Source organism: Sylvia atricapilla, chromosome Z (genome assembly GCF_009819655.1).
Source record: "Sylvia atricapilla isolate bSylAtr1 chromosome Z, bSylAtr1.pri, whole genome shotgun sequence".
NCBI classification, from domain to species: domain Eukaryota; kingdom Metazoa; phylum Chordata; class Aves; order Passeriformes; family Sylviidae; genus Sylvia; species Sylvia atricapilla.
The window spans coordinates 37,099,427-37,125,432 of record NC_089174.1 but is presented as its reverse complement, the minus strand read 5'-3'; the positions used below and the strand labels follow the sequence as shown (position 1 = coordinate 37,125,432).

The following is a 26,006-nucleotide window of genomic DNA, read 5'->3' as shown; positions in this document are numbered from 1 at the left end:
ATGAGGAAGAGAAAGGACAGATAAAATTACTATTCATGTCGACAGATTCAGATACTTTTAAAACTTCTGTAAAAATATACTTGTGCTTTAAAAAGAAACATATTCTTCAAAATAAAACCACATTTGGTGTTTTGTGTAAGAAAAAGGGAACATTTCCTATTTTAAACTGGTAAATATAAAATTCAGAAATACAAATATACAGTTGGAAGATACAAACAACATTTTAAATGCAGCACCCTAGTAGTTTCCTAATGTTAGATGTGCTTAACTTCTGGAAGTGTTGTGTCCAAATAATTGCATGTGAATCTGGAAATCAGGAGTTACCATCTCATATCTGTATTACCTTGGTCATGTTTACTTGCACATGTTTACCTTTGGTTGTTACAGAGCATTCTGTGATGTGAATAAAATGCAGGTTTGTAGAGGAATGATTATCTAAGAAGGGTCATATAAACACTCTGCAGCAGGATAACTTCAAGACACGTAACTAACCCTTATGTTTATAGCAGCCTTATCTTTACTGCAGCCCTCTTCCTTAAGGCAGAAGCCTGGTGTCTCAGGGCTCCCAGGGAGGTAAACTCTGGCTACTGTCAAAGATGTAGCAGAAGCCATAGGAATGCAGAGCTGGGTGTTACTTTCTCACCCCTTCACTGACCAATACTATGCTTGCTTTTAGTTTTATGTATGAGCTTATTAGGTGTGCTATATATTCTGTAAACGCTTCTAATAAACTGAGTTTTGCCAGTAAACCGTATCGGTTCTTGGCATTCTCCCACGACTGCAACACAGGTTATTCTGTCTCTTTTTTTTTTTTTCCCATTTCCTTGCTTACTCTTTACTGTAGTTACAGATTTATTTTTCTTTGTTTTTTATTCAGTTCTGGCTTTGTGTTATTTAATAAATGAGTTTTTTCAGATTCTGCTTTATAATAATATAGTTAGAGAAATAGTATAGCTCTTTAAGACTTAGGTCAGGAAAATGTTATGTAAAAAGTACATTTTTCAATCCTAATACCACACATGCAGCTCCAATTCTCTGTGTTTGAATTTTTTGTTTAGTGTGTATTGTGCTGTCTGTATTGTGCATATTTTAGAAGTGATTAAACAATTTATAGGGTTGAGTTCTGTGTAAAGCATTGAATAGTTGCAGACAAGGTTATTGAAATGTAAAATGTCCTTTTATTTTGAAAATATAAGGAGATAATGTCAACAGGAAGAAAATTTTATTAAAAGCCCTCCTGAAAATTACAGTCCCTCCCAAATTCCAGAAAGGCTGCTGGCAGTAGCAGAATTGTGCTACCTGCTCTTGTCCTGCTACACAATAAGCATCTCCAAATTGCAGGGCAGTATCACAGCGTTCTTGCTCTGAATGCTTGCAAATTAATTCCATATAGTCGACTGATTAAAATCTAGTGAAATTAGGTAACAGTGGGGTTTGGGCTAGGGTTGGTTTATTGATTTTCCCCTTTTGACTACCAGTGATGAGAGTCATATTGATTTCAGTAGTTTAGATAAATCCTAGGAACTATTAACTATGATTTGTTGTAGTGAGTACTGTTAACTTGCTGTGAAGTGGGAAGTTTTTCATTGTTGTGTACCACACATTTATTTTGGACTTGTTCAGAAGAACTAGGATTTGATCTTGGTCTTTGAGTTGATGTGCTGGTAGATCTTTTGTGGTTTGCATCCAGCCTGTCTTAAGCAGCAGTGTGTTGGTTCGTCATGATAGAAGTGTGTGCCTGCAAAGGTGAGTAGAGTGTCTGAGAGATAGGGGAGGAATTACTGAATCAGCCCTTTAGCCCACAGGACTGACAACGTTACCCTCACTTTCCACTGCTCCCCAGAGCCTCATAATGGTTGGGTCTGGAATGCAGCTCTGGAGATCTAGTCCAATCTTTCCACACAAAAACAAACAAACAAACAAACAAAAACAAACCCAAAAACAACAAGAACAATAACGAAACAAAAACACACAAAAAAAAAAAAAACCAACACAAACAACCACAAAAAACCCCAAAACCAAAAAAAAAAAAAAAAAAACAACCCAACAAAAAAAAAAACAACAAAAAAAACCCAAAAAAACAACCAACCAACCAACCAAAACAAACAAAGAAAACAACCCCCCCCCCCCAAAACCAAACACGAAACCAAACCCCAAACCAAAAAAAACCCCAGAAGAAGGAGAGGCCCGTGCCTCCTGTTAGCCTCCTGCCGGTGTTTCCCTCCCTGCTGCGGCGGCAGTGGCGTTTGGGGCGCAGCAAATTCGGGATGCGCTGCTCCTGTGGAGCAGGAGGGGGCGCGCGTCCCGCGGGGAGAAAACGGGGCAGGACCGCGGGATGAGGTGCCGCCGCCTGTGCACAGCATGGCAGCGGCAGCTGCGGGAGAGGAGGAGCCTTTCTAGGCAGTTTTAATGAGGGTTGTTTGTTTTCAGTAATGCCACGTGCGGATCATATTAAGTGAAGCCCTGGTTCTCCTTGTGTACAATTAAAATATTGTCTTGATTCCTATTTCTGTTATTATAATCATCGTTACAACTTATAAACATAATTCTTATGTATTATTACGGTATTATATTAATTTTCTTAACTTAGCACTTTTTAGCTTGAAACAAATGCCGACAAGTTTTCAGTAGTGCGTTAAGCACTTTAAGCTGTATTAATAAATGACATTTTATAAATACTATATGCTTCCTAAAGTTTATAGAATGCATTTATTAAACATGCTTTACTCTAAGATGTTCATGAACTGTATTCTTACTAAATCTTCAGGCACTAACATCAGAGGCTCTAAGTGAGAGTTTGCTTTTCAACTTAGACTTGACCTTAGTACTTTGAGGAATGCATAAGTGAGGTCTTTTCTTGGTGTTCTGTAAAAGCCTTAAGTATATGGAATCAGAAAGCAGTGTGTTTAATATAGCAACTTTCTCAAAACAGTCTTTTGTATGGTAGCATGGTAAAAGACTTCACTAGTTTTAAAAAATATTCTGATGCACTGAGCTATTTAGCTTGAACTAGCAATTCTGAAGTTCACAAAAGAAGATAATAATGTGAAAAAATGTCTTGGATGAAAATGCATGCAAAACTATTAAAGACAGAGGTGATAAAATCAGTTTAATTTTGAAGATGTAGCAGGAGTCTCAAAGCACATCCAGAAAGGATTGTCTGCAAAGATGAAAGAAAAGCTTTTTGAAAATCTACTCCCTACGTCTAGCCTCTAGCAATTGCATGCAACAACCTGTTCTTTCTGTCTGCCACCTTTAGTATTTGTAGTGATTGTTGTCGTAAACAGTTTGGGATCCCAGGTGTTTGCATGTATCAGCTGTTAAGCCTGCTTGGTCTCACTGTGGAGAATCCTAAGAATTCTAATCCTGAGAAAATCTGAGGGTTTAGCAAGAATTGATCTTAGACTTACAGTTCAGTAATGTCTACATAATTGCATCCATGAGTTAAGCTGTAAATTATGCAATGACAGTTGTGTGAGTTGTTTCTTATTAATACCTAATTTTCTTTCATTTGTTTATCAACAGCCACAAGCAGCAAGACATCCTGCTATTTTCAGAACTGTAAATGAAATTTTCAAGTAAGTTTTGAAATTACTGTGGGAAGGAAGGGCTTTAAATGACCCATTTAAAGGTTTTCTTCAAGAGCAGAAGCAATATTATAATCTGCATTATATCATAATTTTAGGATATCTTTTTATCTTTATGCTTTAAAGTCCTTTTTTGTGTAGTACATGGCAAATAATGAAAAATGTTTAAAATTTTATTAACTTTAAATAGAAGTTACATTATAATAATCATTGGTACATGTGACTACATTGTATTTTAGCCTTTAAAATTTCTCATTTACTTTGTACTTCAGTAGAGATTTGTGATTGAAATACAATTTTGAGGTGAAAATTAAAAATTCTGAAATGGCTTGGCCCATGCCAGCATGACAGTAGCATTTAGCAAAAAACATTTGTACTTACCAGTGTAGCCTCTTTTACATTTTGTTCATGCTTTTCAGGATTTATGTTAAATGTGCTCTTAATGGCCTTAAACTGTTGATCTACTGGTTAATAATGAGTTTGGTTTTGAATGCATTAAAATTATTTTGAAGCAAAAACTATTGGTTACCGTGTGGGGGCTTTAAATCCTTTATACTCAGTTTTCAGTGGTTTTTCTCTTCTTTGGACTTGAGTTAATATGTACGAAGTTTGAGTAGATCTACTGCCAGGGTTATCAGTACTAACAATTCCAATACAACAGTAATGTATTTAGTGACTGACATCCTTTGCTCATCCAGTGTTTCTCTTCTTAGGAAAACATGCCCAGGGTACATGTGTTTGGGGGCATTTGTGTGTCTGTGTGCACATTTAGGTTTGTGCAGACACTAACAGAAGAGTCTTGGCTGTAGAAACTGTATACCAATGTATTGTGAGGATGAAGCCACTTGGGAACCAGTGCTCTGGCAGACCTTTGTTGCTGGGGTCAGAACACAGATAGCATTTTCTGAAGAGTTGAGATTCCTCATTTTTCCAAAGCAAGATGCATTTAAAAACTGATGTGGCTGCAGGAGATGTGTACTGATGTCCTAGGCTGGAGGCTGTATATTGTGATGGTACAGGGGGACAAAATTTGTCCAAGCCTCCTGGCTTTTTTAAGGTCATGCTATATAAAATATTTTCTGAAAAAACCACATGACTTCAGTACTCTTTTGCATCCTTTCCCTTTGGTAGACAGTAGAAGTGGATAACATGATGTTTCTCAGCTAATGCAGGACTTTGTCCAACACAGTATTTCCTGATAAAACTTTGCACTTCTATTAATGTTTCAAAACGCCTTAAAAATTATTTCCTGTTTCTAAGTCTGCATTTCTGCTCCCTGTCTTTACTTTGAATTGTTTTTGCTTAATGTACTTGTTCCTTTACATGGGTGGTATTAAAACCTTGATGTATTTTAAGAATACTGTGTCTCACCTCCTCTTGATACTTATATTAAGCTGTATATGTTAGCTGGTTTTTGCAGACCAATTGGTTTATGCAGCCTTCTGTTTATTTTTGTTGTCTTTCTCTAACATCTTTCCAACTATCATTAAGTGGTGGGCAGATGTTAAGAGACTTTTCCAGTTGTAATCGCATGTGAGATTTTAGAGAACTGCTGATAAAGAAAATGTACTTCCTTTGCTTGGAAACCGTGTTAAGTATCTATAGCTGGCACAAAACCTCTTTCATATTTGGGGCTAGTGTTCTGTTAGAAGCATAGATCTAAGCATTGTGACTCTTGCTGCAATAACTTCTGCTATTTGCATGCATATTGAGATTAATTGTGCGAAAATATCACAGTGATATTACTTACTGCTTTTATTTCCCAATGTTTTCCTGCTATGTGTGGCTATACAGAAGTCCATGCACCTAGGCTATCTTGAGTTTCCATGTACCATTTCTTGGTTTTATATCAGTGACTTTATTTACCTGTAGTTTTGTGACATTTCTATGTTACAGTAATCTGTTAGCTTCATATGTTTTGGAAAGAATGAACCAATTCTCTAATACTTGTATCTCACTGGCAACTTACTTTGAACAGTTTTTCTCCTTTCTACTTGCTATATGTCTTTCAAATATGAGAGTGAAAATTGCTGTCATGTGTTTTTCTCCACTTGCTCCATTTGCTCAAGGTTATTTTGCACTATGGGTGGCCAGTTGAAGTATTCAACTTTGTAAACCTTTAGAGGGGCATATGGGATGTAGTCCCACAGAACACTATAAATTATGCTTAACTTAATCATGGGAGTAGTTGCTCTGAACACAATAAACTGATCTGATGCCAAATTTGGCTAATAAAGTTGTGCTAGCCTTTTTAATTGTATACTTATTTAGGTAGGATAAATTATGTGTCTCCATGTATATTGTATATATTTACTAAGTCTAGTTTTATTTGTAGGAGTTGTGTGTGAGGTTTGTTTTGTTTTTTTTTTTTTTTTAATCAAAAATAAAATTGAAAAAGCCTGCAAAGTTAGTATAACAGTGGTGTGATGACCAGACTAACTGTCTGATCTGTCATATCTGACTTTTCAATGTGTAGGAATGCACTGATGGAAACTGATGGAACCTCAGAAGTTATGACAATAATACAGGTGTTTACACAGCTCTTCCTTCAGGCTCATCAGAATGAGTACAAACAGGTTAGTCAAGGTCTCTTTCTTAGTGGGTTTTTTTTTTTCAGGGAGAAAATGCGAAATTTTGCAAGGAAAAAAACCCAGTTCTACTTTTAAGAGAAGTGACTGAATATAATGAGGTAAATAATAGCATCCCTCTGTAGCTGCATAGATATGCCAAAGTTCAGCTCAAACATCTTTACCTGCGCATAAAATTACAGCATGAAACCAATATGTAAGAGCAATTTACGTAACTTAGACCCTCAAGTACGTCTGCCTAATGTGCTTTTCACAAGCTCAGTTCCCCTGATGCTGAAGTTTCTGCTTGAAGAGTGAACATGAACATTAATTTTTGATATAAAGGAGGAAAAATGCTAGATGCATTTTTCTTTTGCAGTAGCAGAGTCTCTGGTAAAAAATGAAGCAGAGATAACAACCCCATTCCCAGTTCCCTAAATAATTATAAATAAGGTATTGAATTGTCATATTTGTCTGTTCAGAAGGTAAAAGACACAGAATACATACTGAGACAAAGAATATCTACTGGTTTGAGTTCCTGATCCCCAACAGTGGTCTCTCTGAAATTTTCCTTGGTCTAAATTTTCAAATTTCACAGCTTAGTCTCTCTTCTTCTACACAGATTTTTATACAGGTCTTACTGAACTGAATTAAGTGGAATTACTTTTGTGATAATTTAAACAAGAGCAAAATCAGTTTCTTACCTTAAAATTTCAAAATACAGATATGAAAAATCTTATCTTACTTATAGGTTGCAAACTTGTGTTCAGATTCCCAAATCACTTGGTCACATCCTGAATATCTTGTTTGTCTTTTGAAATCAAATCCATATGATGCAAGTTTGGAAAGACCCTGTCATTTAAAACCTTCCACTTTAAATTTAAGAAACTTTCCAGTTCCTTTGATGTTTTGCATCTTTTTGAGAGAGATGGTGATTAAGAGGATGCTGGGATTTCTTGAAACTTATGGCATAGTGTCTTTTAATTAGTGTGATTGAATCTATCTTGTAGCTTCAGGCAGCTGTCTTGCTTAATACATTAGTACTGGGCATGGTAATCTTGTGCCACCCTGACTGCACCCAACAGCACACTGTGTAGCCCCAGGTGGGGATCAGTGAATGAGAATGAAAGTCAAAATTCCACACCCATTAGACACCCAAGAGCTAATCCTACTGTGCAGGTGATACATTTTCTTCAAGGTGAAAGTCCCCACTCCTGCTGGTATTGCAACATGGACTACTGCCTGTTTTTCTATAGTGGTTTTAAATATTGAGTTTAAAGGCATGTACAAAAAGGCATGTACAGGTTGCTTCCTAAACTTTTAAGTCAGTCAGATCCTTTTTTTTTTCTTTTGGTCATACCGTCATTGCATATATTCATAAGGTATCCGTCTTTGTGGTATCTGATTGGCCTTGACAGGACATAATGTGCTCCATTAGCATTAAGCAGAAGAATGGTAAAAACATTAATGACAGAAGATGAAGTGGGTTCTGCCTGGTCACTGGAACCTTTGGAATTTATAGACAGTATTCAAGAAACTCTAGGCAAATGTGCATCCATAAAATCTGTGAAAGAACTGTGCTGTGTCTGGCAGTTCACAGGTTTGCGTAATAGGAGAGTGATTCTGTTGCAGTGTGGCAGCTGTCAGAAATAGCTGTCTTTTATAGTAACTTTGTAGACCATTCAGAGAGAAAAAAGTTTGACAGAAAAAAGGTCGAAGAGTGGGAAACAACTGTGCTACTGGGTTTAGGATAGGCTTTTTCTTCCATGTTTTTGGAGACTGAAAACAGTATAAATGGAACATGGGGTTTAAACATACTTAGGAAAATGCCCCATTTCTGTAGTCATTGAAGGAGAAATTCAAGAATGGGTATACTGAGATCACTGTTGGGATATGTTTTGAACTAGCAGATTTTCTTTAGATTTGTGGTGCTAGTGAAGATTTTCAGATGTTAATAGTTCTTAGTTTAATATCATCTGTGAATCTGTTTACAGTGGAAAATGAAATTAAACTACTGTCTCTTTTAAACTCTGCATATTAAGAGTGAAAACTTATGTGATTACAGGGAAAAACACTAAGACTAGCAACATCATTTTCTTCATGCTCTTTTTTGATGCATCTGCTTTTAAAATCTATAAATAATTACTTTCCATAAGCAGGCATTTCCTAAATATCCCTATTGTATGCAAAATCCTAAAATTAACTGAAGAGTTAATTATCAGTTTGCTTGCTTCAATCTGTGTTGTTAATTACTGCCATATTCACTGTGGGTTTGTTTTGAAGACTGACCAGAAACCTCCTAAAATAATAACTTTGTATCTTAGCATAAATTTCCGCTGAAGGCCTACTTCTTGTACCATCACCAGCCTCTTGTTAGAGCTTTAATCAGACATCCTTTTGGTAAGTTTTTTCATGGAGTATTTGCGGTATTATGAATCTGCATGGTCTGTATATGTCTTAAAATAACTTAAGAAAGGATAGAGATAACTTTTTACTATTTTCTTATTAGGGTGTGTATTATTTAGCAATTTTAATAATATTCTTTAAATGTCTTTTTCTGCAGGAACATCTGATTCTTATGTAATATAAGCTGTAACTGTAATAAGCTGTAACTGTAAAGAAAACTAAATCAGAAGTGAATAACAAAGAAAGAATACATAATTACATAGGAATGAAGCCACATTACAGATTGTAAAAATACTGCAATCTTCTTATGTTGTAATATCAGTAATTGTCATTATGGAAAAATTAATATATATTTTACAAGAAACAGGCTCTCTGTTTCTTTGTGCTGCTTGAATTCTGATATTTTAGATTGCAACCCCAATTTTTTTTTCAGGTTGCCTATTCATAAAAATCAAGAAACCACTATTCAATTTGGTGTGATTTTTTATGAACAATAATTAAAGCTCAGTACAAGAGCCTCTGAGAATGCTATGGCACTGATTATATATTAATACTGAGGTAGCAAAGAAACATCAGCCTCATTTCAATATTCCTAGATGTGCTTTCTATTATTAGCTTTATCAATTAATTGTTGTATGAAACACAGTAATAGGTTTCGTTGAAAATTGGGAAATCTTAAAATGAAATTTTAAATACTTTGTGATAACTGAATCAATTTGGAGAAATCTTACAGTTACCTTAATGCTTCAATGTTACATTCTAGTGTACAGGCTATGATTTTAGGAGTTTTGTTTTCATCCTTCATCCTTAGAGCTCCCAACTGCATATTGGTCTCAACACTTGAAACACATTTCAGATATGGTCAAAGCACTGGTAGAAGATACAAACATTAGGTAAGCAGTATATCTTCAAACTTTTCGTCCTTTGCATGTTTGTGAAAGGTCATGTCATTTGAAGTCTTCAGTGGTTGCATTTCATCATAGTCTTATTATTCTCTAAGCTGGAATTTATTTTTAAGGGTAGGACTTGGATTACTTACTGAACCTGAGCTTTATACATCTTCCTGACCAGTAAGCCTCTGAGGAAACAAAATCTTGTCATTCCTTCCAACAGATATCTAGCTGCATGGAAATGCATACTTGTCTATTCTCCCATTTCTCCCTCCAAACTTTAAACCCTGTTTTGTGAAGGTACTTGGCTTTCTGCAGGCTTGTACAAACATCTAAACTGCAGACTTCCTTATTTTCATAAATACATGACTGCCAGACTGCAGTATCATTTTTGTTGAATTAATCTTTGGCCTGTCACTGCATGTTTCTGACCTGCTGCCCTTGGGGTTGGTTTGTCTACATGAATTACGCTTTGGTAAGGGATGTTCTGGGACTATATGAGAAGAATGAAAAAGCATATATCTCTATCTGCTGCTGCCTTGTTCTTCTTTCTTATAAGGAGTGTGATGAGACCTGACTTGTATAGAGCTTGGATACAAGTTTGCCTAGGTCTGCTCTGAGAGTTAGCTATCCAAAGAATGTTGAACAGCTTTTAAATTCAAGGAAACCAAACTAATTTTGATTTTGAACTTGAAATATATCCAAAGAAACATAGAACACGAAGGCTAGCTAGACTTCCAAAACAAGATCATAGAATCACAGAATCACCTAGGGTGGAAAAAACCTTTGAGATGATCAAGTCCAACCTATGACCTAACACCACCTAGTCACCACCCGGTGCCACATCAGGTATTTTAAACATATCCAGGCACACTGACTCCACTGCCTCCCTGGGCAGCACATTCCAAAGTCTGATTACTCTTTCTGTGAAGGGCTCCTTCCTAATGTCCAACCTAAACCTCCCCTGATGCAGCTTAAGCCTGTGTCCACTTAAATTGTCACTGGTGCCTGTAAGAAGGGACCAACCCTCACCTGGCTGCACCCTCCTGTCTGGTTGTTGTGGAGAGCAATAAAGTCTCCTCTGAGCCTCCTCCAGGCTAAACACCCCCAGCTCCCTCAGCTGCTCCTCACGGGACTTTTGCTCCAGACCCTTCACCAGCTCCACTGCGCTTCTCTGGACTCGCTCCAGCATCTCACTATCTTTCCTAAACTGAGGGAAGAACTGGGTACAGCAGTCAAAGTGTAGCCTCACCAGTGCCCACAGGGAACAATCACTGCCCTGGTCCTGTTGCTGATGTAGGCCAGGATGCCACGGGCCTTCTTGGCCACCTAGGCACTCAGTGGCTTGTTTTCAGTCTGCCTTTAACCGGTACCCTCCGGTCCGTTTCTGCCTGGCTGCTGTCCAGCCACTCTATCCCAGCTTTCCCCCTGGGTACTGGAACAAAGATACATGCAACCATGCTTGGTTTCAGTTAACTCATGGGGACTTTTTTTGTTGCTGAGTGGCAGAAAAAAGCTTTTTCTTGTTCCCTCTGAGGCCAGGCTGTCTGGTGGTAGCTTCTCACTTTCTGTATGAGCTGCAGTTCAGTGCTCGCCTGTTCATCCCTGGAGTGTGTCAAACCTTTCTGCCCTTGGAGTGTGACCCATAGCTGACCCTGACTTCTTAAAGAAACACATAACTCAAGCTTAGAACAAATAAATAAAACAAATATCCATCATAATGCATTACAATAATATGATTATGTCTGTTCTTTTGTTGCCCAGCCCTTTCCTGGTTCATATATATAGTCTTTTTCCCCCCTTATTTTAACTAGTACACTAGTTTGAACAGTATTGTACTTGCCAGAATACACTCTTACTTCCTTTAGAATTCCTACAACCATTATGTTTTCTACCAAGCCCATCCCAGTTAGAAAGAAAATGGATCTAACATGTTTTAAATACTAATATCCATGAAGAAACAATATTCTGTTTTCTTCTATTGCTTTATTCCTGATTCTGTATTCTTTTGACTTAGTAAGTTTTACAGAGGAGAAAAAATACTGTTACACAGCATATCCTGTTGGTTCTCAGAGCTCTCTTTTTATATAGGTTGGTTTTCAGGGGTTTTATTTTATACCAAATCTGAATCTTACAGCAAAGTGCTTTCTTTGTCCTTCTAATCAACAGATTGTTATTTGCTGAGACTTATTATTATATGTAGTACTCTCAGTGAACAGTGAATGTTATATAACATTTTAAACCAGAAATCAGTTAATGAACTTACGGACATTTTCTGGGGAAAATCCCAAAAAAAGTGAAGGGCCACTTTTTGCAACAGTGATGGAGCATAGGTGCCACTACAGAGCAGGCAGAAACAGCAGAGCAGACAGAAGTGGAGGATACATGACTCCAAAGCAGGCACTGTAATGGTAGAAAGTCTTCCAGGTGATGGTAACATCAACGTCTGGAATTTCTAAGATATCTTGTAGTTTCCTTGCAAAGGTAGCACAGCAGCTTTTTGAGTCCCCAGGAGTAAAACATAAGAAAACCATCTAATTCTTTCAAGTTTTGCCAGATTTATTAGGAATAATTGTTCCTAGTTCTTAATCCTAATCTAGCTGTCCTTCTGTTTGTCCTTCCATGCTTAGTTTAACTTTTTGCTTCTGTGACACCTACCATTAGTTTGCATCTCTTTTCTTCAGTCTTCTCTGACTTTAGAGGAATGCACATGAGAAAGTGTGGAGATGAGTATGGTGGTTGGTCCTTTCTTAGAGCAATAATTCTTTTGTAAACACCTTCAAAATCTTCATTTAAGAAGACATGAATTTTTACAGTCAAGAGATATACCTTAAAATATACTTTAAACTTTATGTTTAGTTCATCTTAATGTAATTCCTCATTACCAAATTACCAAAAAAGATGCACTTCATGAATTACCAAAAAGCAGAAAATAACTCTGGAAAGCAACATAAAGAAAATGAAAGGCAACAGTATGTTAGAGTGTTATATTTGAGATATGATTTAAAGTTTTGGAAATCCTGCAGCTGAAAAGTATAAACAGTAGGGATGAATTTTAATATATATCTTTTCATACATAGTATTTTGTCAGTTTTTTGGAAGCTGATATTAATGATAGTCTGTTGTACTGTCAAAGTTAATCTGTAGTAGTACTGGGTGTATGTTGTTTGGTTGTGATTTCAGATAATAGACTAAGTAGTAAATGGCTGTATGATTAGCAGGTAAGGTATACCCTCTTGAAGAGTAGTTTAAAGATTTTTGAAGTTAACTGTCAGCACCCTTTGTAGTTAATTTAATGCAATTAAAAATATTAAATAATGAGAAATACCTAGTTTTATCTGTGTTGTTTTCCAGTTCTCTTACTGGCCTCTTTGAAATCTGGTTTTTGGTTGCTTGTTTTGGAGAGTGGCTGGATATTGCAGCAGAACAATTACTGAAGGCTGTTGTAGAACCAGATGCTGTGCTGTGGCTGCTGGCATTTTACTACTGTCCTAAGAATGAAAATCAACAAAGGACTCAAACAATGGTGGGTAATGTAGCAATAGCAAGTGGCAATAAGCAGTCAATAGTCTGATTATATCTTACTGCTGTAAAACAAATAGTGCACATCAGAAAAATGAAAGGCCTTTACAAAGTCTCTGGGAATTGTGTTGCAGTGAAGAATTTTAAAGTTGGGGTTTTTTTTTTTCTGTTTTTTTACATTTAGAAAAACTTTTTCCTCCTTTTTAAGTATGTGATATAGATTAGCATCCTCTTGGCTTTCTTTTGGATAACCAGGGTGGTTTTAATCATAAATAAAAATAGCACAGTTATGGTATTTTTTTAAATCAGTGTGGCAGAATTCAGCATGCCCATGTTATGGCATCTTATGAGAAGGAAACAAGAGAAATCACAGCAGCTGAAACCATGAGGATACTTGTCAAACACGGCCTTGAGTACTAACCTTGCCCATCTATTCTGATTTCTCTCTAGTTCTTGGCATAATGATGCTGTAATAAATATGTGATAATACCATATGCTGGGTTGGTAACAAAAGGATTAGTGTTCTAACCTTACACAGTGTACTGCATGAAGAATGCTGTGCATCTGTGTATGCAAGCAAATACTTGAAAGCCTTTAATTTAAACCTGTTATTTAAATCTGAACTAGCCCAAGCAATTGGATCCACAAAACCCCAATTCAAAAGGCTGCAACTTGTCTAATTTTCCTTAATTTGAAAACGGATTCTGGTGGGTTTAAAAATGCAGCACTCTACACCACAGTAGTAAAAATCATGCTTTAAATTTACGTCTAATGATCCATGTACAATAGTGCATAATGCAATATTACATTTTCTTTCCTTCCACTCCTGCTCTCCAGATGGCACTGCAAATGCAAGATCACATCCCAATCACTTACAAAGTTTTTTTTTACCTTCAATTTCTTGTAGTCTAGGAGCAGGAAATGGGATATTGGCTGAGCAGAGTTAGTTAGAGCTATGGTGAAATAAAGAAATCAGGGTTGTTTTTAGCATGTAGTTTTGGGAAAGTAGGCAATATGTGAGCAATAAACAAGAGTGAATTAAACTATTGCACTACAGGTGCAGATCAATATATGGAATACTGTTCTAATTCCACAGAATGAAATCTCTTTGTCCCATATATAAAATCATCTCCCTGTGTGTTGTCTATTCCATTAGTTTGTTATTCAGTCATAACACAAGATAAACTTTGTCTCTAGACAAAAGATTTTCTACTGACAACCCACACAGTGACTCATCTTTCCCCAGAGGTCTGATATTTCAGTTCATTATCATTCTTTTCTTAGTTATTTGAGCTGAGACTTTTTTGTGCAGGTCAGGTGACTTCAGAAGCATTCCCACACTTCTTGCAAAGCTTCTGCCTTTAGTTAGTTGTTTTTTATTTAGGTTTTTTATTTGTCTGTTGGCAGATTAGCTCTCAACTCTTTCAAATGAAGTGGTTTTCACCTCAAACCCAGCACCTTCCACTAGTTAAGGAACCATGATGTGGGAACTTCTGACAGATGTCAACCTGGAGTACTTTTTGTTCAGCATTATTTTTTGTGTGGAAAGGTGTGCAGTCATGATACAAGCTTTTGTCTTTCTGCTCTGTACTTTAGGTAACACTTTCATATTAACCAGAGTGTGATAAAAAGGGTTTAAGTTATTTAAAGAAAAAAATACTATTTTTGCTGTTCACTAGAGTTCACCTATAGGAGCAGGACTAAATATTCTGCTCCTCTATATATATTCCTTTGTTGCACTCTTTTCATAACTTTAGAATCTAAAACACTGAAGGAGCAAAACTTGATGATTTGCACTAAGAATGAGATTTCTAGGGTACATGACGTCTTGGAGCAGGACCAGCTACACTCCATCTGCAGTCTCTGTCTCATCTGATGCACAGAGGAGTAAAGAATCATGAGGAATTCTGGTTACCTTTATGTAGATCCTAGTATCATTTGTGCATCACATGTAGTTATGGACTTAATGCAAGAATAGTAGCTTTTTCTGACTATATTGTGTAAAATTGTTAAAAGGGTAGGTCAGCATCAGATAAATGAAAAAAAATTGTCCCAATGAATATCCTCGAGAAACAGGTGTTCTTTTCCTTTGGGTCTGCAGTGTTTTTTCCTTTGGGTATGCAATTTTTCTGTTGTTTCAGCTGATACTCATTTGCATTCTGAATACAAGATTTGTCAGTTAATTTTTAATACAGTGAACAGAATTATTATTAGGATTTTTTTGCAGTAGTTGCTTTTAGTTCTTTTTCTAGAAGTGCCAAAATCTTGTTTCCTACCCTCAGTAAAAGTTAGGTTTTATTGTCTAACTCACAACATAAAAACATAAGATATGAACAACACAGGAAGAAGTTAAAATGCACATTCTTACCAGAACATTTTATCAGCCATAGTCAGGCTGCATGGGGATGTAACTGATTTACAGCAGTAATACTGAAATGAGCCCTTGAGGAGCCTTTGTTCTTTTCCCACAATGCAAAAATTGGACCATGTTCTTCTGAGGGACTTTCTCAATTTCCTTATATTATTTAAAAAGGTAAAATCCTGGCTCATTGCCCTGTTGCTTTCATTTGTAAGACCAAAGGAAAAAAAAAGTCCATTCTGTCCACCTTTGTGTGTGTGACTCAGTGTAAAAGAAATGTGTTACAGCCCTTCCTTCCCTGGTTTTCCTGCTGTTTACATTCAAACTTTTTTCATGTCTGAGTTGTTTCTCCAAGGATTCAGTTTTCTTTTGGTGAATAAATCCAAAGTAAAATACCATAGATTTGACCTTTACTCTTCTCTGATCCTGCATTCTTTGAAATTGTTTCCTACAGGTAGAAGCTGAAGCAGTCTACAATCATCTAATGATGCTGTTCAGCCATTCAGACCTTTCTCTCAAGGACCTGGAGGGTGCTATACACAGGGTAACAGGTATTGAGCAGCGTTGTAACCAGCGTCTTGCAACACACCTTCTGACCAACTTTTTGCTCTTTTCACCTTGTGGACATAAGTTTGCCCAGGAGTGTATTTACCACGTAAGTGTTTCCTCTTTTTTCTTCAGGTTGACTTAAATACATACTTATTTTACTATTTTTAAGTTTCTACCTCTTAATAAAGAAAACATTTAGCAAGAGAATTAAAGGAGACTGTGACTACAACAGCCATATCTAATATGCTGGGTATCTATTTCAGCTACAATCAAAATACTTTCCATTCACTTCTTGATCTCTCTGACCAGGGTTGCTGTCGTCACTACAGAGATGCAGAAACAGTTGAAGTAATAGCTTGCAGTTAAGGGATACTTAGAGTTCATTTACATGTGGTATTGATACCACTTGCAAAAATTTGGATTTTCCCATAGAAGTCACTCCCTAAGTTATCCAGCTACTGCAGACATAATGGAATTCTCTTCTCGCTGTTTTCAGTTGGGTGGAACAGCTGGTGACTAAGTCTGAGCATTGATGTGGCAGAGGCTTGGTGCATTGGCAAAGCCTGTGAGGGAACAGTGTGGTAACTGAGCGAAGGAGAGAACGAAGAGCTAAGACAATGTCTCTTAGGGTGTAAAAAAGATGAAGGGGAGTAAAAGGCTGGAATGCCATAGTATCTTCCTGTTGGTGATGACAGCCTTCAGGTATATTGGTGCAAACTACAAAATGTTTTTCTGTCTCTTAAGATAAACAGTGTAGGATTAGAAATCCATTCCTGACTATCAGAGCATATTCTTGTAAGAAGCGCATGCCCCCTATGCAAGCAGGTCTAGGGCAAGTGTGTAGTTTTAATACTTTCAAAACTTTTTCCATTCAGCAGCAGTGTGGTCTTAGGTATAGACCTGTATAGAGTGTATGGCATGTGTAAGGCATCTGATTCTGTGACACAGCTGCTGATTAAAAAGACATAACATTTTTCTCTTTAAGAAGGGCTAAGGTATTTCTCCCATCCTAGGGTGCAAGTTCACAAATTATCAATTTTCTTCTCAATATAAGAATGTAATGATAAAGTTAGGGGGAGGTTGTATATATTTTTACAGACTGCTATTTCTAGTTTCTCGTCATGAAGAGAGTGTAGCTGTTGAGCTGTAATATACTAACCTGCTACTTTAAATCCTTCCAGGAGGACCAAAGGCAATCTTCTGCTTCTTTATGGATAGCAATATAACTAACTTTCAAAACTCTGAGTATTTGCCAAGCAGAGTGGTTATGAGCTGTTGTAGGCCAGTTTGTTAGTTTATCAGTCTGATGAATTTTGACAGTATCTGTGTAATCACTAATTTGTAGCTAGGCTCTCCATGTGATTTAAAAAGGACTAGAGACAATATATAAAAGGCAGAATGGTATGGAACTGATTTGGTATGCATGGCTGTGGTTCTTTTTAGCACTGTAAACTTAGGGTTTAACACAGATAATGAGGAGTCAAGTCCCTCCTGATATGCAAAAATTTCAACTTACAGTCTTTTCCTGGTTTTTACCATCTTTTGGAGAGGTGTTTATTTTTACTTTTGAAAGCTTGACAGAATTGAATTCTCTCCAGATACACGCAGAACAACCTTCATGTGCTTTTAGTTCTTTTCTATGGCAATTACTTACAAATGGTTATACTGTCTTTCCATTTATGTTTCCTTTAAAAACTTTCTGGGCCTCTTGATTTGTTTCACTTAAATTTGAGACAACAGCAATGTCAAAATTGCTGGGCTCCACTGGGATGTATGGAAAGGGATCCCTCGGGCAGAAGTTGGTTCTCACATATTCAGTGGTGAAGGAAAAATCTGGTTTTCTTGCAAGTATTTTGAAGAATTCTTAATATTTAGCAACGTAATTTCCTAATTTACTTCTGTGTTTCTTTTCAGATTACTAAGACAACTGATACAAGCAAAGAAGTTTATAACCTTCTTATCCGTACTGCATACAGATTTAACCATAGTGGAGAAAAAAGCCAAAGGACTGTGAAGCTGCTGTATGAACTTCTTCAAAAACTTACACTGAAAGTTTAGAGTTCTAATGTTATCTGTTTATCAACCCAACTAATCAGATTTTTATCCAGGCATCAGACTTCCATTAGCATCTGGCACTCCTGGTTACCAAGGGCAGAAAGATACCTATATAAGCGATAGCTGCTGATTTACATTCCCTCATCTATATTGAAAAATAATCTGTTGTTTGGAAATGTTAGTATTTTGAAACCTAATTGTAAATATTAAAGATACTTGAAAATTTTGTTCTGAGTACCTTTTGTAACAGGAGACCTACATCATTTAAAGCAGTTCACTCATCTACTTGTTGTTTATCTGGCTGAAGATCAGTTTTTCTCCCAAATTACGCATGTGGGTTTTTAAAAGCAAGTAATATGCAATTGCTTGATTGGGAAGTTGTTACGAAAATGATTTGTTCTGTGCTTCTGCTTTTATAAAACTAACGATGACCTCAAGTGATTCATGGTGTTCTCAGGAAATCAGTGAGTGATGTTTCCTGAACTCTTTCCTTCTTTTTGAAAATGCTTCCAGAATGAAACTCTTCCCTAATTTGCTAGATGCGAGGGGTTTTTCAATACTGCAGCTTTCACAGGGCAGTGTTCTCCTCCAGGTACTATACCAATAGCTCGTCTTTGTCAACAAATACTGCAGATACAAAGTTGCTTGCAGTACAGCACACTTAAGAGTGTGCTATGACTGATGCTATTATTTATTCATTTAAGAAATACGGGGTTATTATTCAGACAAAAGAGGGCAGGCAAAACAGAGATATAAGGACATTTTCTAGTTCAAGGGGATGGATTTCCTTTAAAGATTGCAACTTCATGTTTGTCTCCAGACTAATTTGCTTACATCTTTGTTTAGGTTTTTTTGTCTCCTGCAAAGAGCATAGGCAAGTAGCAATGTATTATGTTTTTTACCCTTAGGAAAGTATTTTTCTCAAGAAGTTTTGTGAACCTGTCTCTAGCTTAACTAGAAAAATAAGCATGGAGAATAGTAGGGACAGGGCATCCTAATTTTCCTCAGTAATTTGTTCTCCTGTATTACTTATCTTTAATGCCAGTACTTGTGCTATGCTACTCAAAGATGCTACTTGGAATACTATTCTTGCATATAAAATCCAGAACATGTATCTTGAATTAATAAAGCTTCTTGAATGTAGCATTTGTTTTTGAGCAAGGGGAAAGAGAAACAGTGTACTTAGTGTCCCTTGGCTGTGAGAAGTGGAAAAATATTTTCTGTTATGCTGTTAACTGATTTCTTAGGATTTTGTTCCCAGTGAGTCATATTATGGAAGTTACCTGCCCTCTCAGTCAGTTTGCTAGTGAAAAACTAGCAAAACACATAATGTATGTCTGCAAAGAAAATGCTTTTTTCTCTTTTTTGATTAAAAAATATTTTTAAACAAAAATTCAGAAATACATAGCAATTTTTCTGTTGTTAATAGCCACACATATCTAAAAAAGTCAAGCAACCCAGTTTTCTGTTCCCTGAATACCATAGCTAAAAGCATGGAATTAAACTAAATTATTTTTTGATCACAAACTCAGAGGTATTCATCTAGAGGAAACAGATGTGGAGTGCTCTATTTAGACCCAATTTTAACCCAAAGGAAGAATGATTTTTTGTTTGGTTGGATTTTTTTGGTTTAATGTCTAATCTGGTTGTTGGATGTGAAGCTCTTTTGTTGTTTTTTCTCCATAATGTGCCTATATATAATTTTAACTATGTAGAAGAAAGATTAGCAAAGAATTGCAGTATCTAATTCTTGCAGATTAATTATACAAATGATACGGGTATAATATTTAGATGTGTATGGCAGGATGGTTTTGGATGGGTATTTTTAAGTATCTTTTCTTTATCGGTGTTTTTATTTTTCCACTGACAAAATGCATGAAAATTCTTCTAACTTCCTTTAACAATATACTCATAAATAAATCAATTCAAGCAGGAAGGAAATGTACAATGAAGGCAGTAAAAACCCAGAATTAGTAGTGAATTGGTGCATTCTTGTTTTCTTATGTTTGGCTTCTTAAGAAAAGTGGAATTATTTAAATAGTAAGGAAGGTTTGCTTGATTCAGGAGGCTCTGTGGAAGGGACTTAATTGATGCTGTCTGTAACTTTAAAAAGATACATCTGTCCTGGCTTTTTTTTTTTTCCCTGCTCTTTTTAGCACAGTTGTTATAAATTGTTGGTTATTTCTTTTTCCTTACTCTTTCACTATGCTTGAATTATGATCTAACTTTGATATAAGCTGTGATTTTGTGGGATGTTAAAGCTACTTTTTTTTTAGTTTGGTCGTGAAAGGCTACAGAGCAATTTGGTAGATCTGAGTAATGGAAGATTTCTCATATGATGGCTTTTGCATTATCCATCCAATATGCATCTTTTCTTCTGTAATTGCTGATTTCTGGAAATGTTCTTTGGAGCCTTCAAGGCTGTACTTTTTGCTGAACCAGCCAACAAATCCTGAAATCAGACTTCAAGTAGGTTGCTCCCTTGTGTTCTATCTGCAGCACACACCCTGGTTCTGAGCAGTACACTGAACATAGATAACTTTACAAAACTGTTTTGTTTCAAGGCATTTTTTGAATGAGAATACAGACAGTAACTTACTTCTTTGTTGATTATGCTTCTTTCCAGTCTAAGGCTGCTAAGTTAGAGCTTTGAATTCTGCAAGCTTTGCAGCATAATGCTGGGTGGTTTCTGTGGATTTTCTTCAGGCAAAAAAAAAAAGTTAATTTCTGTGGCTTTTATTTAATCGAGATCTTGCTACAGTGCCTGTACAAAGCAGAGTGTATTCTGTTTTGTCATATATTTTCAGATACTGCAATTTACCTGACCAACAACAGCATTTAATCTATTACTTCTAGCATTTGTGACTAAGTTTCTGTACTCTCAGCATTGTAAGTGCCAAGAGGTGTTAATATCTGTTACAAGAGCGAGTTAATATCTGTTTCAGTAAGCTGAAATCTGTGGTATATGTTTGGCTTGGCAGGGATACAATTCAGAAAATTCCTGAAGCATTAGCATTATGGAAGTGTAGGATAAAACATCCAGCACAAATCACTTGCAGTTACTAAACAAAACAGTGTTAAATCAGATTTACACCATTTCATTGCTGTATTATCTAATGTCAAAATGAAGTACCTAATGTTCTTTGTGAATGAGTAATGTCATAATCCATTAAAACACAGTTTTCCCTGTGATATAAGAACAGTATAGAAAGGTGATAATTTCTGATATGGAAAGGCAGTTTTCTACTAGATCCAAGTTTGAAAGTCAAACCCTGGAATGTTATGGGAGAGGTCCTCCATAAGCACACAGAGCACGAATTTTTTATGCTTTCCTCATAGTCTGCAAGGGCTTTCTTACACAACCAGCATGTTTTCTTGGGCAACATCAGTAGTCAAACCACTGTAGCTGAATGCTGTGGTGCTACAGGCATCCCACTAGCCCTTAATTCATTGCAGTGTTCAGATGTGGGCCTGCTGAAATCCACTTCTCTGGCAAGTTTTCCTTACTTGTGATACAATCTTTTCTTAAATGCTTGCCTGGATTTAAAAGATATGCTCATGGTAGACATTCCAATTGCTGCCCAATTCTGGGAATTTGCTGCTAGGTGGTCTAATCACTAGTGAATGCCATGGAGGTGTTTCCCTTGCTTGCACTGGCCATCTTCCTTTAACCAGCTGTCTGGCTGCTGGAAAGGAATAAACCTCACAAGATCCTTCTGATGGCTAGAGTGTGCTGAGCTACCAGGAGCCAGCTAGGGATAAGCATTGGACTGCTGGCAGCCACTGAAACAAAAATTTGAAATGTCAGCTTGCTCTAGCTGAGTTGTAATGATGTAGTTCATAGGCAAGGATTGTGTTTTAGTTTGCATTCCATGTTCTTGCATGTGTGTGAAAGGAGGGAATGACAGAAAAGGTAACACCCAACATGTTTGAAACTCAGCTGTAGAAATTTAGCTGTGATTTTTATATTCAATACTGACAGAATTAGGAAATAACAATTCCATTCATGACACTCCAATAATCTGCATATCAGCAAGTAGCAGAAAAAAAAATCCAGCAATAGTGTCCTTAATAGATCTTTATATTTAACAAACTTTGCCTCTCTTACTAGTTTAAAAGCTTCTTTCATAACTCTTCTGTATTTTGATGTCAGATGATAGACTCACTTAATAAAAAAGTAGATCCTCAGAAATTATGACCCTCTCTTCTCTATCCTTTTCAATAAAAATATCTTGGGCCCATGAACTTTTTCAGATGCACAGATGCCACCTTGAAGAAATAATGTTTTTACATATTTGTGATTAATGTTGTGAATGCTGTTGAGATGTCTCGAGTATTTGCCAGTTAGCCTGCATGTACAGTTCACTCCTTAACATTTTATTTCATAGCTTGAGGCTATGAAATAAGTGAGTTTGAGGCTGACAAAACATACAATATGTCATTTGCCTGCTACTGTTAAAAATTTCCTTATTATTTCACATATAAGAAAGCAGCTTCTGTTTGTTTTGATTAATGATGCCATAACTTCTACTATATATAGGTTTTCCGAAAATAGGACTTCAGCTTTTCTATTTTCAACTAACTTGTAATGGTAGCTGGCAATAGAAATTTTCCGTCTCTACCGCTGTTCCCTTTGGAGACTACCAGTAAGCATTTAAGTGCTTTTAATTTCATGACTATGCTGCACTTCCTTATCAGTTTCAGATGTCTGCAATACTGGAAAAAGCCAGTATCCAATTCCATAGAAGGGGAGAGAAGCCTTGCAATATGACACAGGATTAATTTATAAGATGGAAATTGATGATACATGTCTGTGAACAGGGTGCTTTTTGAGTTTCTTGTAGGGAGGACAAATAGCATCTTTTCTGGAAAACATGGCAAAAGCACCAATGTTTTTTCCATAGACCAGTAAATTTTCTCCAAGTTCATTGCAAACCCCACCATTATGTTTCAGCTTTCTTTTCTTGTGTGTTTGCTTCTTTGCTGAAGTACAGATCACCAGTGCTGAGCAACTTGCTGCACAAAACACTTTTCAGGCCAGACTGAATTGGCTGTAGCTACTTTTTCTGACTGGGTTGACCTAGGCCATGAGTGGATACTGAGCAAATGTAAGCTCAATCCCTGCAATTAAGCAGCAACATCTGTTTTAGAAAGATAATTTCATTGGGATTTAAAGGCTTCAGATGACAGCTGTTGATCATTTTTCATCAAGGCTCTTCTGATCTTGATTTCACGAGTTTTCCTTCTGCTCATTTTACTGGCAGAGCAAGCTATCAGATTCACCTACTCTTTAGGCAGAAGCATTGCCTTTTTTTTTTTCCTCTCCCTTTGTGATCAGGATCCAAGATGAATGTACAAATGGTAGTTTTTATGTACAATTGTTGTTTTTTATTTTTAAAATGGAGTCCCCTAAACCTATGTGAACATCATAGACCAAAGTTTGAAGAAGTTGCATATGGAATCAAGTATGGGCTGGAGATCTGTTTTTCTGCTGAGATCCTCCACACAGAGACTTGTGTCTAACCACACAGGAATCTGTAAGTCAATTGTTCCCTGTACTGATCTCTTCAGATTTGGCAAACTTGCAGTAGAAGAATGAAAGAAGAGAATTTGGTATCAATGCTGTCCCCTGCTCTGTGTCAAAAATCATACCCAGTTAGTGCACCACTTAAACAAGTAAGACTGCTTTGGGAGACAGTTACTCAAAATGCATTGTAGAGTCTGGCAATCCATGTGCATTTAAAGAAAGTATAAAAAAGAACTGCCATGTGACATCCTGTTGTGGTGCCATTTTCATAATTTTCTTATCAATTCAGTTTTCTTTTGTGAATCTGAAAGACTTAGCTCTTTGATTTTTCAGTCATTCAGGGAGTAAGCAGGATGAAGAGCCGTTCAGAAGGAGAACTTCCTGACTGCATTGGGTCCTCTCCACCTCTAAAATATAATCAAAAAGCACAGCCTTTAATAGCTGTATTTCAAGACAAAAGGGGGAATAATTTTTTGGTTTTTTTGCATGTTATAAGCCTGTGGTTTGATGCTGAATGCTCTTGATGAAAAAAACCCAACAGTGCTACACCAGCTTTTAGCATTGACCTTAGTTTTGTGATGTAGAGCTCTTTTCAGCATCACATAAACCCTTCATTACTTCACACAAGTAACAGTATGAACAGCGAGCTTAAGAAATAAATAAGACTGGTCTATTTTCTTAGTCTGGATGCTTTTTAATTGCCATTCCTTCCTTCCAGCTATTAAGTAAAAAATTTCTATTCTTTTGATTTGATTGAAGAAAGGAGAGGCAAGTGCTGGGGAGAAGGTGTGTGCAGAAACTAAAATGTGAGTAGGTGAGCTTCCCTGTTCCTGTATAAAACACACTCTTGTGGTTATTTATCTGACTTTTCCTCTGTGTAATGAAGTGCACTGGTTTAGGCTCAGGTTGAGTTAATTTCCTTCTTAGAGGCAGGTGTGGGGCTGAGTTCTGGATTTGTGTTAAACACAGGGTTTTTATTATTCCTGAGCACAGCTTTCACAGAGCCAAGGCCTTTTCTGCTTTTCACAGAGCCATGCTGGGGAGGAAGTTGGGGGTGCATGGGAGGCTGGACAGGACACAGCCAGGACAGGTGACCCCAACTGACCAGAGGGATATTCCAGACCATGTGACATCATGCTTCAGATATAAAGTGGGGTAAGACAGAGGAATGGGGACCATTTGAAGTGGTGGTGTTTGTCTTCCCAAGTCACCATGACAGATGATGGGGCCTTGCTTTTCTGGAGATGGCTGAACACCTGTCTGTCCTTGGGAAGCAGGGAATTAATTCCTTGTTTTGCTTTGCTTGTGTGTGTGGCTTTTGCTTTCCCTATTAAACTGTCTTTATTTCAACCCACGAGTTTTCTCCCATTTATGCTTCCAATTTTGTCCCTGATCCTGCTGGTGGAGGAGTGAGCAGGCATGGGGATTGGCTGCTGAGGTTAAACCATGACAAGAAAAAAAAAAAGGTCAGCATTTTTGTTAAAAAAATTACATTTTTTTTAATACTTGAGGAAACAGGATCAATGTTTTCCCTCAGCTAACACTGGGAGCTTATTAAAAAGCTTTCATATGTAATCAAAAGCAACAGGAGATAAAAATGCAAATGGCATGATGGGCAGTTTCAACACAAGTGGTGGCAATTACAAAATCGTAATGTCGGTTTTGCAGGGTAATATTACCGTGTTACTGTTGGGACCAAAGACAGCTGTAGGGACATGTAGCCTTCTGTAGGGAAATGTTGACTGAAGGCCATGTGAAAGGTGGAATGAGGGAGATGGGGCAGTGTGGTTCCTTACATTAAGGAACAAAAAAAGAGTAAAGTACTTTTCAGGTGTAAAACTGAATAAATTGGAATGAAACATCAGTTGGTCGTGCTTGGCAGTTAAATAAGTGAGTTTCAGGCACACCAAGGGACAGATACTGACTGGAGTAAGATGCTTGCTGAATACTTTAATTTTTAGTTCTATTGTACTTCCAAGAGTTGACTATAAGGAGGTACATCTGTAGAGAAAATAACTTCTACAAGCAAATATAAAAACAATTGTGGGACAAAGCTACTGTGAAGAAACAACTTGAGGTTAAAAAAAAAGTTTTTCTTGTGTGGTAGACAAAGAGCACTGTCTTTTCAGGATTATAGACTAAGTGAATCACATGGTGCCAAGCACCAGCTTCTCAAACTAGAGAAGCTAGTCAGGATAGCTGGGGATGATGCCAGTGGCAAAGCAGCCAACACTGGCCCACAAATAAAATGTCCTAGACTGAGTTTCAGCAGAGAGTTCTGGTGCTGAGACACCAGTCCAAACAAACTGAGAGGAAAAGCCTGGATGTAGTCAGAAACAGGTAGTTTTCAGAGATGACTGAAGTGAACTCCATTAACTAAAGGGTACAGCAACATCCAGCTGCTGCTCAAGGGCATGTGAGAAGAGCCTTCATCTCTGCAACAGAGCAATGAGCAAAACCAGGGTTTCACAGGTTGTACTGTGGCATTACTACTGGGGTTCTGTGCTAATATGAAGTGGTGTCAGTTGAAAACTGAGTTCTGCT

General features: G+C 37.0%; 1 protein-coding gene across 1 annotated transcript in view; it reads left to right on the top strand.

The window, feature by feature from the left end:
• Positions 1-18,161, top strand: part of FANCC (FA complementation group C) — a 58,718-nt gene extending 40,557 nt beyond the window's left edge. The window contains exons 8-14 of the mRNA XM_066339843.1: positions 3,526-3,578; positions 6,064-6,163; positions 8,479-8,554; positions 9,372-9,453; positions 12,805-12,976; positions 15,786-15,986; positions 17,795-18,161. Coding sequence (XP_066195940.1) covers positions 3,526-3,578; positions 6,064-6,163; positions 8,479-8,554; positions 9,372-9,453; positions 12,805-12,976; positions 15,786-15,986; positions 17,795-17,938 — 828 coding nt within the window. The 3' untranslated portion in view covers positions 17,939-18,161. The remainder of the gene's footprint in view (positions 1-3,525; positions 3,579-6,063; positions 6,164-8,478; positions 8,555-9,371; positions 9,454-12,804; positions 12,977-15,785; positions 15,987-17,794) is intronic.
• The last annotated feature ends 7,845 nt before the right edge of the window (positions 18,162-26,006 follow it).